Source organism: Chenopodium quinoa, unplaced genomic scaffold (genome assembly GCF_001683475.1).
Source record: "Chenopodium quinoa cultivar QQ74 unplaced genomic scaffold, ASM168347v1, whole genome shotgun sequence".
Lineage (NCBI taxonomy): Eukaryota > Viridiplantae > Streptophyta > Magnoliopsida > Caryophyllales > Amaranthaceae > Chenopodium > Chenopodium quinoa.
The window spans coordinates 3,513,424-3,530,380 of NW_018743262.1; the positions used below are offsets into that span (position 1 = coordinate 3,513,424).

General features: G+C 33.4%; 1 protein-coding gene across 1 annotated transcript; it reads right to left on the reverse strand.

Moving 5' to 3' along the window:
* Positions 1-2,595: 2,595 nt before the first annotated feature.
* Positions 2,596-16,237, reverse strand: LOC110735312 (short-chain dehydrogenase TIC 32, chloroplastic-like). Its single transcript, XM_021915487.1, has 8 exons — positions 15,907-16,237; positions 4,472-4,703; positions 4,280-4,359; positions 3,982-4,135; positions 3,779-3,857; positions 3,343-3,427; positions 3,193-3,242; positions 2,596-2,946 (listed from the first exon to the last, which is right to left on the reverse strand). Exons 1-8 carry the CDS (start codon positions 16,025-16,027, stop codon positions 2,761-2,763), a joined length of 987 nt encoding a protein of 328 aa, XP_021771179.1. The 5' UTR covers positions 16,028-16,237; the 3' UTR covers positions 2,596-2,760.
* Between the last annotated feature and the right edge of the window lie 720 nt (positions 16,238-16,957).

The following is a 16,957-nucleotide window of genomic DNA, read 5'->3' on the forward strand; positions in this document are numbered from 1 at the left end:
TGGTGATAAGAGGAGAGAGGAAAGAAGGGGGGCTTGAGATAGGAGACGAGAGAAGAATGAGATAGAGATGGAGATGTGAGGCGAAAGAATGGATGGGAGAGGGGATAGGGGAAAGAGGAGAGAGAGGTGAGGCGTGAGAGTCTGAGAAAAAGGAGATAGAGCGTAGCCGAAATGGGAGAAAGAAGAGAGAATGGAGAGGAGAAGAGAGAGCGTAAGAAAGAGATAGATGGGGTTTAAATTTTTTAGGGTTTTTTTAGCAATTGGTAAGCAATTTGTTCAAACCGCTTGCCATTTACAATTTTGCAAGCGGTTCACCTAAAACCGCTTGCCATTTGTTTCTTTCAGATTTTTTTTAGGTGTTTTTTGAAGCGGAAATAAAAAAACCGCTTGCTATTTGGGGCTTCCCATTTAGTTTTTTCTACTAGTGATGGTGTGTGTGAGTGGAATTCCAAACAACTCATGCATAAATAAAATGCACCCCCATAGACCCCTAATTCTTGGGAGGAAGAATATGTGGCCTGAATATCTCCATCAACAATAGATCGAATGCATGAATGTTAACTTGTTAAGTAAATGAATGAGACTTTGAGACTACAATGTTAATTGTTAAGTGTGACATTTTGCTAAATATGACGTGCTTTATGTGATGCTTTAGTCATGTTGTCAAGTTGTTGTCACACTGATTGGGCTTCATTTTTCAAATGAAACTGTAATGGAAGTTGTCAATTATGCTTGATTATGTTGGCTTTTTTTTTAGGGATATAGTATTTTCTTGTGGAGTGTGGACACAACTACATCAACTCTTCTTATGAAATAGAATTTAATCTTTTTTTTTTTTCATTTTCAAAGTTGACTCACAGGGTTACCTACCATGGTATTTCCTTATTTTCATAAGATTATTGATGTTGCAGAGGTATGTAGTTTTTGAATATTGTCAACTCGTTTGGTATATATTTGGAATATTAGTGTGTTGTAAGAAACCTATCAACCTTAGAAAAGCGGTACAAAAATTAATGGTACGAAACCTAAGAAAAAGTGATATAAAAACTCATAATGATGCTTTTTTAGGGCAAGTATCAATTTCTATTTCCTTTTGGAGTGTTCTAAGTCTTGTAAATGGATTGAAATGTAATTTATGTTGAAAGACACGTTTGGGATGAGATGACATTTAATGAACAATTTTATGTTATTTTCCTAGCTTGCAAAATTACTTCATATTATATTTCCATCACCGTAATTTATTATAGGCTACTAAATAAGTCGTAAGGTGCATGTTTCAGAATACAATTGCACGTCACATATTATAAGAATTATTTACACTTAAGCATACATATTAGCTATGCATATTAATTGTTTAACTTGACTATATTGAGGATGTGTTTTCCAACCTATTATTTGTTTTTTCCTTTTCTACTTAGATTGACCGTTTTTATTGTATCTTAAATGGAATTTGTTGGCTATAGTTGGCATATCGTTGAAGTAGGGAATGATGGATGTATATGTGATATATTTATAAATGTGGTTCTTGCAATAATCAATTATAGGGTATACCGGTATATACCATTATGTAATGAAGTTGTAGTTGGTGTACATTTTTCCTATACTGTCTTTTGGTGAATTCGTGTGTGATTTCAAACCAAACAAACACAGCTCCATTATTGATCATATTGCGGGTAATCACGAAGAGGTATAGGGAGTAAGGGGCATACCATTAATACCATTTGTGGCAGGTGTAGGTTAGATTTAGGAAAGTAATGCACTTAAAAAAACGGAAGTAGTCTGTTCTTTCTTTCAGATGAATTAACGATTATTAATAATTTTTAGGATCATTATCCTGTTTTCTCATTTGCACAAATGATCAAAATCGCTCTTGTTTCTAGGGTGTACTGAGTTGAAGGCTTTAGTTTTATTTATGTTAAAGGACCAACCCCAACTAAATGTTAATACTGATGGTTGAGGCCCAAGAATATGTTTTATACTCTATTACGGCCCCTCATACAAGAGCCCATTTGGGCTAGAAGTGTTGATGCGGCATGAGCCCTCCTCATACCCAGCGCTTAATATTCAACTTGAAAGCGGGGATGGATGAGATTAAAATCCGTGACCTTTGTGTCACGCTGACTCAAATACCATGTTGAAGGACCGACATAACTAAAAGCTTAAGCTAATGGTTGAGGCCCAAGAATATGTTTTATACCCTATCAGTTTATTCATTTCATCTTCGGTATAATCCTGTTCTAGGACAACTTGACATGAAAGATCAAGGTAGAATCGAGTTAAGGGCTTTGCCCTTGGTGACTGGGGAGGGCAAATCCTTCCTGAGGCGTGTTAGGTTATTGTTCATGTAATCGTGTTGCCAATGATCTGAAGCCCAAAACTACGGCATCATGTGTGTAGGCTTGATCTAGCTTGTTATATGTTGTTACCAGTTTTGTGTTTTCTTCTAGTGTCCAATTGATTGCATCATGTGTGTAGGCTTGATCTGCAATCTATTCTTCTATTGTCCATATTGGTTTAAAGCATATTTTCATGGCTTCAATACAATTCAATGATCAATAAAATTATGTGTTTGCTACAATGCTGAACAAATAACGATTAAGATCAAGAGCCTTTGAATTGAACATAGCATAACATAACATAGAAGATAAAACATATCTGTTACAGGATGATTTGCTCAAGGTAGTAGGACACAAATTAAATCTTAGAGATATTGGACACTGTTTTGTTTCATAATTATTTGCAAGGCAAATGTATCTTGAACTAATTAATTTGTTTAAGCTTCGTAGCTGAGTTCACCAAACTCTCGCTAAACTCCCAAAGTTTCTTTCCCAATTCCTCATCTTTAGCAAGTGCATATGGCTCTAACTCGTTACAATCCACGTAATACTTGCCTGTTTCACCTTTTAATTGCGGATGGAGGGCTACATAGCAAGTTGTCGCAGCTCCCTAAAAAGAATGAAAATACAAATTCATTTGATCACCGTGGTTAAGTTGGTTACTACTATGTTTTCAATTATATAAAACCAAGAATAACAATTAGTCTTGAAAAAATTAGTGTTTTAGCCTGCAGGTGACAATGATTATTGTTCCTCTGTCATAATCGTTTATACAAAGAGTTTATGTACAATGAAAAATGTTTGCTTAATTTTATATGCATTGCTGTATCGATGCGAGTGAGTTGTTTATATATACCTGCGGCACATTTTTCCATAACAATAGCCCTGTCAGAAGATTAAGAAATCCTGCAAGGAATTGAAGGTCACACAATCAGTACTTACAGATCATGTTATAATGGACCTTTTGATTGCATGTCATAAATTGAGGGAGAACAAGAATTCATACGCATCAGGAAGTAAGAATGTCTCATGAGATTTGTCATGATTAGTCCTGGGTGCAAAGAGTTTACAGTAATATTGGCGCCCTCTGCCTGGACACACGATACAAAAATATAGTTAGTTTGAGCCTTCAGTTTTTGGCCTCGGCAAATATTAGATAATGAGCTGTAATGCAGATTGCAGAAGAAAATGTTCACTCATAAATTTTGATAAACAAGCATTGAGTTTTTTAGTTAAAAAAACATGGAACAAAATTTTCAAGGCGGTATGTTTTCAATTTTTGTATTTGACAATCTGAATCTTGAGGAACTAAATGAAAAATGATGTGAAGAAATACACGTCGTGCAGAACTTCATCAAAAAGTTACTATGAACATGATGAGGTGATGACAACAAATATTAATGAAAGTACTCAATAGTAAAGACTCAAAGGATAATCAAAACCTTGAGACCGCGTGATAACTCATTTGCATGAAGTACATTTGCCAACTTAGATTGTCCATATGCCCTTTTGTCAGAGTAACTGCAAAACAAAAATATGATCCAATAGCAAACTCGCGTTAAATTAAGATATACAATTAATATGCTAGTGCTGCTTCAATTTAGTCATATGGATATTAGAGGAGTTTCTAACTAAGCAAACATACCCGTCTTCATCATTGATTTTATCAAATCTAATTCCTCCTGGATAAGTGTGAAGATGTGCTATTGATGATAAATTCACTATTCTTCCTTCAATGCCAGTTTCTTTAGCTGTTTGCTTCATTTTGTCAAGCAGCAGATTTGTGAATAGAAAATGACCTGTCATGTTGTCATGTAACAAATCAATTCCGTTGAGACATTAGATCAAGCAGCATTTGAAGAAATCCACCCTGTCCTAATCGAATTAAATGCCATATGGACCCGACCCTTAAGATTAAGCATGATCTCTGATTCTCGACTAACCTAAATGATTTGTCGCAAATTGTAGCTCCACCCCATCTTCAGAAAGTTGGAATGGACAAAACATAATACCAGCATTGTTTCTGCAAGATTAAAACACACCACATATTCTTACATTAGCATAATCTTCTCTGCAGCATCTGAAGTCGTACAAGTTTGCTAATCATCCAATGAATTTAGAAAAGATGGTATTACATTAATATGTTAAGAGGCAAGTTTAGAGCTAGGAATTTATCAGCACATTCTCTGACAGATGTGAGAGAGCTGAGATCAAGCTTAAGAACGTCTATTCGAGCAGATTTATTGTCTTTAAGAATCATCTCCTTGGCTTCCTTAGCGGCGTTCATGTTCCTTGCAGCAATTATGACATGGGCATTCCGAAGTGCCAACACTCTTGCTGTCTCCAATCCTATTCCACTTGCTCCTCCTTCACATATGCAAATTCATTCTCAATTTTCACCTCTAATAAATTTAATAAAATGATATATACAAGCACCTATATTATAGAAATACAAATACAAATTTCTTAACAGTAGTAACTGCTATTTAATGTAAGAAAATCCCCACTTCCAATCACAATTACTTGAAAAGATTCATAACCAAGCCCTCCAAGATACGTGTTAAAAAGAGGACTCGTGATTCAAATCTTACTAATTATAAAAATAATTGTATATATTAATTGCAAACCTATAAACAATTACAATTTTTTTTTTTTAATTAATTCGTATTATTTTTTGATATACAACATTTATGCTTCAATAAAATTTGGTTAGAACATAAACACTTAGAACATAAACACTTAAGCTCTATTCTTTTGAGCTTCTGGGCAGAGCAAAGCAGAGCAGGGGTCAGTAGAGCGCCAGAGCAGATAAACTTCAGCAGAACAGAGCAGATTTCAGGATAGCATAGCATAGCAGAGTCGAGCCGAGCCAAGCCGAGCGAGAAGATTTCAACATTAATAATAATACTGTTGCTGCTACTACTACTACTCTACTATTACTACTGCTACTACTGCTGCTACTAAAGGTTTATTTATATTTATTTCACAAAAATTTTAAAATAAAATGATTTAATGTGTAATAATGATTTTACTTATAAATTTGTCTTAATCATATATTTTTTACCCTAAAAATAATAATAATATAAAAAGAACTACTTGAAAACAACCTCTTTTTTTTATAAATCTTAATAAAAAGTATGGAAAGATTTGAAAAATAATTCAACTCAATGAACTACAATCAATAACCACATAAAATGTTTCTACACATTATGATTCTAATATCAAATGTTTATAAAAGAAATTGTTATTAATTGTTATTATTATTATTATTTATTTTTTTGAAAGAATTGTTATAATTATTAGAAATTATTAATTATTAATATTATTAAATATTAATTTTTAATAGTTTGAATTATTAGATATTATTATTAATTATTATTATGATTAATAAATATTAATTATTATTAATATTAATAATTATTCAAATTATTTTTAATATTAATAATTATTATAATTACTCAAAATAATAAATTATTATCATCAATACAATATTAATTATTATTATTGAATATTAATTATTATTATTGTTATTATTAATTATTATTTGAAAATAGAGCAGAGTAGAGCTGAGCCGAGCCGAGCAGATTTCTTTTCAGCAGAGCAGAGTAGAACAAATTTAATTTGTGCAGAGCAAAGCAGGGTTCAGCAGAGCAAAGCAGAGCTGCAGCTCTAAAGAACGGAGCCTTAGTCCTCTTCAAAACTTACCAAAAATATGCTTACATGTCCAGCAATTTTACCAAAAAAACAAATAATATATTTTTTTTTCATTTTTTTTCTATCGTTATGTTATACATATAATATTCACACACTTTCCTTTGACGCTTTTAAGATGTATAAGTTGGAAAACGCAAAGTAAGATAGATTGTGATATATGACCTTGTCATATTTCTCAAAATATATTTTAAAAATATCAACTTTATATACTTTTTCATCAAGAGAAACTTATATTTTCTCTATAATTTTTACTAAAAAGTAATTTATAATATTTGTTTATATTTGTTAACTCATAAGCATAGAATGCAATTAAAAAGAACAAATGACCAAAATGTTTTTACTCCAATAAAGCAATTGGACTGTCTACTCAAATGTACTTTAATCTCAAATATTATTTGCTAAAAGAGTAAAAATGTAAAGTGGTAAATAATCATTAATATTATTATTATGTCAACTGTGAGTGTGAGATTGATGAACTGCTGAGAATGACATCTTCTTGTCCCATGAATTAAATTGATTAGATAAGGAATAGTGACATAAGAACTAGAATGTTAATTAAACCACTTTATTTGTTGCGAATCAAATTACCTTAGAGTATATACCCAGCTTCCAACCTCCACCCTAATAAATGTACGTATTTTCCAGCTAATTATTTCCAACCCACAAATTACACAAAAACTATATGCTAAATTAATTTGTAGGTCCAATATTGGTACGAAAACTCGAAAAGAACTTAGTAGAAGCTCAATTTTGGGATGCAAGTAGCAATTTCACTATTGCCCCGCTTATGTATAACGGAACAGGGGGAGTAGCATTATTTTCACGACGTACTTTTCTTCGAAACAACCACCTCATTCAGAATGTTATTAATTAGCTATAATAAATTGTGTTAGGAGCTTGAGATGACTTGTGAAGTATAGATATATATTGTGGTTTATGCATAATGTCGCTTCTAATAATGGTACATTGATCTATTTATGAAAGATAGAACACAAGTTACAATAACCTTATATATGGTTCATTGGAGGGTAGAATGGATGGCTATTTCCAACATTATTCCGTAAATCTATACACTCCTTAAACCTATACACCTTTTGTTTTTTAATTTTACTATTTATGCAAAGTTCACCTTTTTTTTTTTACTCCGTATTATTATTACTAAACTGCAACATAAGTTTTTGATGCGTTTCTTGATTCGTTTGGTCTTAGGTTTAAACAAGCTTCACTCGTTTGTTTTCGCCTAAGGGTTCTAAATCTGATTTCAAGGCTTCACTCACCTTAATCTCGTGATTTAGGGGTTTTTTTGAGGATAGTTTGAATTAGCTTCACTCACTAATTAATCTAACCTCTCTTAAATCAGGTTTCACTCGCCTAATCTAAGGGTTTGATGCGGATGCATTCAACGTTTCCTTTCTTAGTCCGTTTCTTTAATGTTTCTTAGATTAGATTTTGGCTTACAAGTTTTTACCTTTCACTTGAAAGGGTTTTTCTTGTTTTAAGCGTTAGGATTTTTATTTTGATTAGGAATTGTTTTGGTCTAGTGAGTTCCTATTTGAATTAGGACTTGTCTTTAGCAAAAGAGATTCCTAATTGGATTAGGACTTGTCTTTAGCAAAAGAGATTCCTAATTGGATTAGGACTTGTTTTTAGCAAAGTAAATTCCTAAGTGGATTAGGACTTGACTTTGGTTTTTAGGCGTGTCTAGGTGTTTTAGGAGGATTGAATAACCTAATCTAAGTTGAATAAACTTAGTTAGTTTAGTCATATCCGAATTAGGAACTTGGGGATCAAGTTTCGGTTTTCTTAGGTTTTCTAGGTCAAATGGGATTCTAATTCAATTAGGATTAGTTTTCTAATTTGATTAGGTTTAGAATTAGTTTTGAGTCTATAAATAAAGGTTGTAAACTTTGAATTAAAGAAGAAGTTTGTTTTGTTGATTAAAGTTTTATTGCTTGTTAATTTGGAACGTTTCTTTCCAAGTTTTTTTTATGTTTAACTTCACTCGTCAAACACAAAGAAAACTTGGAAAGAAACGTTCCAAATTAACAAGCAATAAAGCTTTAATCAACAAAACAAACTTCTTCTTTAATTCAAAGTTTACAACCTTTATTTATAGACTCAAAACTAATTCTAAACCTAATCAAATTAGAAAACTAATCCTAATTGAATTAGAATCCCATTTGACCTAGAAAACCTAAGAAAACCGAAACTTGATCCCCAAGTTCCTAATTCGGATATGACTAAACTAACTAAGTTTAATTCAACTTAGATTAGGTTATTCAATCCTCCTAAAACACCTAGACACGCCTAAAAACCAAAGTCAAGTCCTAATCCACTTAGGAATTTACTTTGCTAAAAACAAGTCCTAATCCAATTAGGAATCTCTTTTGCTAAAGACAAGTCCTAATCCAATTAGGAATCTCTTTTGCTAAAGACAAGTCCTAATTCAAATAGGAACTCACTAGACCAAAACAATTCCTAATCAAAATAAAAATCCTAACGCTTAAAACAAGAAAAACCCTTTCAAGTGAAAGGTAAAAACTTGTAAGCCAAAATCTAATCTAAGAAACATTAAAGAAACGGACTAAGAAAGGAAACGTTGAATGCATCCGCATCATACTCCTCCTCTTGAAAACTAACTTGTCCTCAAGTTACATCATAACAAGGAACGAGATCATTTGCGCTAAGAGAAGCACAAACGCCTTCACCAAGTAGCACTTGAAATGTATCATAATTCTCCCTATGCACGATTTTAAAAGGCCCTTCATCAAAGGATTCATGCTTGTCTTTGCGGTTGTTGTATAACTTCTGTGCACTCAAAGAAAGCCACACATAGTCACCTATCTCAAATGGAGACTTACGAACAAGTTGAAGCACTCTATCTTGCTGCTTGTCTTTCTTCTTCCTTTTACTTGAACCACCTTCATCACATGTAGAAAGAGAAATAACCTTGCTGCCATCATGTTGCATAGGTTCGAATTTAGGAGGCAAAGGTTTTAATCCAATCCTTTTCCCTTTATGTAGAACTGAAACCACATTCTTCTTTGCAAGGTAGATCACATCACGATCAAATTGCCAAGGACGGCCTAGCAACAAAGCACATGCATCCATAGGAACAACATCACACCATACTTTGTCTTCAAACTCACCAATTGTAAAAGAAACCAATGCTTGTTTCGAAACATGTACTCCTCCAACATTTGTGAGCCAATTAAGTTTGTAAGGATTAGGATGGTTCCTAGTCTCAAGCTGCAATGTATCCGTCATCTTCTTAGAGCATGCATTAGTACAAGAACCATTATCCACAATAACTGAACAACTACGCCCATTCACTAAGCATCTAGTGTAAAACAAGTTCTCCCTTTGTGCCATATCAGTCAAAGGAGTAGATTGAGCATGGAGAAGCTTTCTCAAAACAAGTGTGTTGTGATCCGGGGCTGCCTCACACAATGGTTGCTCTTCACACTCTTCCTCAAAGTCATATTCATTCTCCTCTCCTTCACGTTGCTCTTTTAGAAGTAAAGCAAGTTTAGCATCCTCCTCTTCTAAGGCTTGGTATCTTGTTAATGTCATGACCCTTCTATTAGGACACTCGGACTTGTAGTGACCTCTACCTTGACACTTGAAACACTTGATCTCCTCTTCAAGACTCTTCCTATGATGCATGAACGTAATGTGTCGTTCCATCAAAACAGTCATCTGTTCAAGCAAGTGAGTGATCGTTGATTTATTCTCCATGTTTGCGCACAATCAGTAATTTTCCCTCGAAAGTTTGTTGCTGTAGATTTTGCGTCACTTATCCAATGACCACGAAATTTTACAGTCTATAATTTTAGTCCAATAGGAATCCAACCCAAAAAAAAACACCGAAAAATACCAAGTAGATAGTTTGCAGTAACCTAAAACTTCCAACTGGTCCAGATCTGCGCCGAGAAGAACAAGAACCAAGAAACTAGCACGAATTGATTCTTGATTGCTCAAGAACAAGGATATAACGACTCAATAATCACACCAACAGCTCTGATACCATTTGATGCGTTTCTTGATTCGTTTGGTCTTAGGTTTAAACAAGCTTCACTCGTTTGTTTTCGCCTAAGGGTTCTAAATCTGATTTCAAGGCTTCACTCACCTTAATCTCGTGATTTAGGGGTTTTTTTGAGGATAGTTTGAATTAGCTTCACTCACTAATTAATCTAACCTCTCTTAAATCAGGTTTCACTCGCCTAATCTAAGGGTTTTTATGTTTAACTTCACTCGTCAAACACAAAGAAAACTTGGAAAGAAACGTTCCAAATTAACAAGCAATAAAGCTTTAATCAACAAAACAAACTTCTTCTTTAATTCAAAGTTTACAACCTTTATTTATAGACTCAAAACTAATTCTAAACCTAATCAAATTAGAAAACTAATCCTAATTGAATTAGAATCCCATTTGACCTAGAAAACCTAAGAAAACCGAAACTTGATCCCCAAGTTCCTAATTCGGATATGACTAAACTAACTAAGTTTAATTCAACTTAGATTAGGTTATTCAATCCTCCTAAAACACCTAGACACGCCTAAAAACCAAAGTCAAGTCCTAATCCACTTAGGAATTTACTTTGCTAAAAACAAGTCCTAATCCAATTAGGAATCTCTTTTGCTAAAGACAAGTCCTAATCCAATTAGGAATCTCTTTTGCTAAAGACAAGTCCTAATTCAAATAGGAACTCACTAGACCAAAACAATTCCTAATCAAAATAAAAATCCTAACGCTTAAAACAAGAAAAACCCTTTCAAGTGAAAGGTAAAAACTTGTAAGCCAAAATCTAATCTAAGAAACATTAAAGAAACGGACTAAGAAAGGAAACGTTGAATGCATCCGCATCATATTTGTTATATATCTTTTTTAAAAAATAATAATAATAATAATAATTTTAACCAATGTTAGACAATTTGTTGTATTAACAATTTGTGTTTTAATGACAAGTGAAATAAAACAATCCAAATATATAAAAACAATGTTTTTAATGCGGATTTATAAGTTAAATATACCCTGAATCTTTTCAACTGGAAAAAGTAATCAATGTAACAATTACTTCTATACATACATTACATACTACTCGTAGTACAATATAGTAGTTGAGGTCCATGAGGATCTGTGGTAAAGTTGTCAATTCAATCAGGTAATTTGTGCTAGGTATGTTGCATATTTACATGCATTAAATCATGAAATCTTTAACTCTTTCTTTGCATTAAGCCAAAATGAAATTAATGAGACAATTCCAAAATCCATAGGCCCGTCACCCCATAAAGAAGAACAACATAAATCAGGATTGAATGAAGAAGTTGGAAGTTAGAAGTTGCACACTTCCTTTCCAGCAAACATTATACTCCGCGTATTAAAACTCTCTCCGCCCAAATGAATAATGTCTCTTTTAGCTTTTGTACGAGTGTAACTTTTTTATAACGTGAACATAATAGGAAGATATTAGGAGATACTATATGATTTTGTTGATTAAACATGAATATTATAATAATTAAAAAAAAAAAAAAAAAAGGGATATAATTTATCACAATCAAATTTTAGAAGAGAAAATTGTAGGGTTTGGCTAATAAAAAGTAAACAAATAGTATATGGTGAAATCATTTTTTTTTTAATTGCAAAGGTTTTTTATTTAACTATAATAAAAATAAGGGCATGTTCACATTTACTGAACTGAGTTGAGCTGAACCGAACTGAACTGAAATGATTGGAGCTGAACTGAACTGAACTGATTGAAGCTGAACTAAATTGAGGTAAAATGAATATTTTATGAGAGAAGAAAATTAAGAGCTGAACTGAACTGAAATGAACTGATTTGAGCTGAACTGAACTGAACTAATTAGAGCTGAACTGAACTGAAATTAAGTAAATGTGAACAGACCCTAAGTTTTCAAAAAAAAAAAAAGGCTATAATAAAAATAAATAAATAAAAAAATAAACTAGACTTTTATTTAGAGATGGATTAGAAGGAGTATGCACAATTTTTAGACTAACAATATCATACTTATTGGGTGAATCTAGCAAATTGGTTGAACTTAGGTTGTGCAAACAATTGGGATGATGTAAATCGAAAATATGGGTAAATGATTTGGTACATTGTTGGCATTTTTGAAAAAATTATAATGGTAGAACAAATGTTTAAGTAAAAAAATCATATGTCACATATCACAAATTTTTATATATGGGTAAAAATATATTGCATTCGTCTTTAAGTGGTTTTCTTGTTAGATTCGAACAACCATATTAAGAAATTAGTGTGGTGAAATGAGATTGAATGTATTACGGAGTAGTGCTAATGGATGGAGTTCACTTTTATTGAATTGACTACTTGGTTAGTTGGTTACAATTAAAAAATAAGGGTTGCGCATTTTTGTCGTTTATGATGATTTATTGCTAATTTGTTGCAATTTTGGTGGGCTTATTTGTTGTCATTAAAATAAGGAAAAATTGATTTTTGCTACCTATCAAACACATCAAATTGAATTTTGCTACCTATCAAAACTTTTATTTTATTTTGCTACCAAACATATGTCCTTTTTTAAAATTTTGCTACCACCGTTAAGAAATCCGTTAAGTGGGTCCATAACGACACGTGTCGTGTTATTATTGGCCAAAAAAATTAATAAATAAATAAATAAAAAATTTTAAAAAAAAAATAAAAAGATAAACCTAAACTACCCAGCCACCACCCCCTTCCCCCCAACTCACTGCACCCCTCCCCGAAACCACCATCCGCGTCGCACCACCAGCCCCAACCCTCGTCCCCAAAAACGGCCAAGAATCTGGCCTTGAAAGGCCGAAATCGGCCGGTTAAGGCCACTGAGCCCCAAAACCGGCCGATTTCGGCCATTTGTGGCTAGATTTGTGGCCGTGGTGGGATCTAGGGTTTTAGTTTTGGTGGTTTTTGGGGGCGACGCGGTTGCGGGAAAGGGAGGGGGAGGGTTCAGGTGGGTTGGGGCTAGTGGTGCGACGCGGGTGGTGGTTTAGGGGAGGGGTGCGGTGAGTTGGGGGGAAGGGGGTGGTGGCGCGGGGGTGGTGGTTGGGTAGTTCAGGTTTTTCTTTTTATTTCTTTTTTTTAATTTTTTTATTTATTTTTTTAATTTTTTTGGCCAATAATAACACGACACGTGTCGTTATGGACCCACCTAACGGGTTCCTTAACGGATTCCTTAACGGTGGTAGCAAAATTTAAAAAAAGGGCATATGTTAGGTAGCAAAATAAAATAAAAGTTTTGATAGGTAACAAAATTCAATTTGATGTGTTTGATAGGTAGCAAAAATCAATTTTTCCTTAAAATAAGTTGACTGCAATCTACCGCATTCTAAATGTTTTATAAAGTAGCAATTTTTTTTTTTTTTGACATTGAATTTTTAATTTATGATGATAAAGTTTACGTAAATTGCTTAAAGGTTGTTGAGTTCTGGCTGTTTACTTTATTTTAACTTATTTCATGGCCATTAATGGGTATTTTTTAGGAATAATGGAAAAGAAAAATCCAACCTTTGAACTTTTTTCTCTTAAAAATCCAGCCTTCATTTTATTCCTAAAAAATCCAACCTTTATACCCCACCTTCTCCAACAGGTCCATTTGACCTTTAACCTATTAAACAGGTTAAAAAAATGTTTTTTTAAAAAAAAAAAAAATTCACTCCTCTTTCTCTCTCCTCTCTCGTAAAAATTGAAACAACAGAACCAGCACGGACCTGCACCGCCACCACCACCTCTGCCACCGGTTACCCCACCTTACCCAAACCCAGAACTGAAAACCCTTCTCCCACTCCTACCTATGCTCAAAACCACAAGCCCAGACTCCATTAAATTTGCGATTTGCTCTGATTTTGGGGCTGCAATGGTTGATTGAATGGGAGTTGTTGGGTGCGGTTTGCGATTGGTGGCGATGTGAGGCAATAATGGTTGTGGAGGTTACCTTTGGGTTGATAAATTGTTGCTGGAGGTTGGGGCTTTTTGAGGTTCGAATGGTGGCAACGCTCAATCAATTTCAAAAAACACAATCAGCAAACAACATCAAATAATTAATCAAATTACCAAAAAATTAATCAAGTTCTAATAAAAAATTGATTGAAAAAAGCAAGTTGGGTAAAAAGTACGAGATTAGAAAATTACCCAGAAAGCATATTTAGAGAGAAAAGCTAAGGCAAAACAATGATTGGGATTGTTTGATAGAATCAAGTTGGGTAAATTTGTGGGCTGAAGTGTGTGGTTAATTGTGCGGTTGTGTTGCTTGGTGTCATGTGGTGGCGAGCAAGGTGGATGTGGATTGGGGATTGGTGGGAACGATGCAGCGTGAGGTTGGAGTTGGAGGGTGGTGCGCAGTTGTGATTGTGGTTGTTGCACGGCTGCTGAAACAGAAATTGGAAATGGAGTGTAGGGCGGCTGACCGGTGGAAGGAGTGGTGTGGGTTTTCTGGTGGAGAGGAGAATGGGGTTGCTGGGTTCCGGTGGCAGGTGGCTGGTGGGCGGTGGGGATGGGGTGGTCAGGGAAGGAGGGTGGGCTGGGTTTCTGAATTTTTTTTGTTTTTTATTTTTTATTTTTTCTTTTAATTATTTTGTTTTTTTTAATAATTAAAAAAATAATTTGACCTATTAATATCTGGCACGTGACATATAACTTATAAAAACCGGTCATCAATAGGTAATGGATTTGTTGGAGAAGGTGGGTATAAAAGTTGGATTTTTGAGGAATAAAACGAAGGTTGGATTTTTAGGAGGAAAAAGTGCAAATGTTGGATTTTTATTTTCTATTTTTTCTATTTTTTTATTGCAAAAAAACTAATTCAAATATTAAATAGAAAATTTCGTTAAAAAAAAGCGTATTAAATTGAAAATAAATTCTTTTATAATGAACATATTCTAATAAATACTGATTTTTTTTTTATAAAGTGCTGATATTTACAAATAAATTTTGTTACAAATTTAAAATATTGAGTAGCATAATTTAGGATATTCAAATCAGTTCAGATGAAATAGTATTCAAATCAGTTCAGATGAAATAGCTTGAACCAAGTTAATTTTGTAACAACTTGAACCAGTTACTCAAAACAAAAACAATTTATTTCATTGGTGTCTAACCAAACAATTTATAACCAGATTGATGGATACAATGGACAATGGTAGAGTGAAACAAAATATTAGACCTCAATTTAACATCCAACAAAAACTAATTAATTTGCACAATTCTATAGAAAGTGTAAAATCCCAAATAGAGTACTCATCGACAACACAAGAACTAAAATGACCGACTAGAGGAAATAATAATAATAATAATAATAATAATAATAAGTTGATGTGGCTCAGCGGAAGCGGGTTAAGTATAAATCTCGTTGTCGGGCGAATGAATATGGTTTCATTCCTTCTCCTTTTCTTATCTTGGGAAATTAGAGAAGGAAGTTGTAGCGTTGCTGAAACGGGTTCAGATGTTTTTGACGACGCAAGACATTGGAGTTCGTGCGACAGCTCATATTTCATTACGGTAGGCTTTGCTATAGCTAATAATAATAATAATAAAAAGAACACCGCAATTGATTCTAAAACTTCTAATAAATTTTTGTTACCCAACTTTTCGGTGAAACTAATGCTAAAAAATAAGTCATGTGATCATTTAATAAACATTTGGAAATACTCGAAACAATCACCCACCCTGTCATGAAATTTTAGATAATCGTCACACTCCGTAACATACCTATAAAATGATGATGAATTTTAAATTGTTATATAGTATTAGGTTTAAGATAATATGACAGCTAATTCTATGATAAAATCGAGATCATAGCATAAAAAGAAAATAGCACAAGGGGATGTGGAAAAACAAACCAGTGACAATAGCAGTGAGATTATATGCATCAATCCCTTCAGTAACTTGTTCAGCAGTTGTAGCCGATCCGTACCCGCTCGCACCTGGATACCCGGTCACCAATGTGAAGAAGTTCACCATATCTCCTTGTATAACTTTTTGTTATTTGAATTGAGATGAACTGAGAAGAGAAGAAATGAAACACAAATGAAAGAAAAAACTTAAAAGAGAGAGCAAATAAGGTGACCACTCTTCCTTTAAATAGGAGTACTTGAGAAATGGGGACAGTTGTATGGCAGAAGAGAAGCAGTTACAAATAAAGTGAAATATTGTTGTAAACTCAAAAGAAGGCAATGAAATGAATATAAATAAGAATAATGTACATTTGTAGGTGGTGAAAGAGGGTTTAACTTTATGTAGAGTATAGAATTCAACTACCTACCTATCTTATTGGTATTTATTACTTCGGAATGGTCATTTTGTCCAGCTTTTAATAAAAGATAGATTAAGTGTCTGAATTTCATTTCTTACCAGATTTAATTGCTGTATGAAATGTACTACTGTAAGAATGATGTGTACTGCTGATGAGTTTTTCGAGTACGATAGATCTTTCTTACCCGTACATTAATGCCTCGGTTCAGCCTGATCAAATATAATGACTTTGTACGTTACTGCACTCTACACTTACTTAAGAGGGGGACCGGCGTGGTTCTTATATTGGGGGTAAAATGACGATGAAGTTTGTAAGACTATATTGGTGGTTCTTTGTTTTAGGAGAGGCGTGGGTTTTGTGTTTGATGTTTCCTTGATTTTGGTGGGTAATTTGGCGTGAGAAATTCTTAGCCTCTAATAATAAGAACACGTTGGTATTTCACATGATATAAATATTTTTTTTTTCCAGAAAAGTATTTCACATGATACATAACAACAACAAAATATATCAATACCAACAAAACATTTTTGCATTCGTTGGGTCATTGAATAAGGTTGTTGGTCTCATGATGATATGATGAATCACATTTATATAGAGTTTATCAGCACATATATGCTAGTTTTATAGTTGCTTCTTAG

What these genes read in the sequence shown, in the direction of transcription:
- LOC110735312 (XM_021915487.1), bottom strand. Translation starts at nt 16,027, where the DNA reads ATGGTGAACTTCTTCACATTGGTGACCGGGTATCCAGGTGCGAGCGGG. An exon ending in TTGCCTCTTAACATATTAAT is followed by an intron (nt 4,360 to 4,471) that starts GTAATACCATCT and finishes TTAATCTTGCAG; the next exon opens with AAACAATGCTGGTATTATGT. An exon ending in ATTTGCGACAAATCATTTAG is followed by an intron (nt 4,136 to 4,279) that starts GTTAGTCGAGAA and finishes ACAACATGACAG; the next exon opens with GTCATTTTCTATTCACAAAT.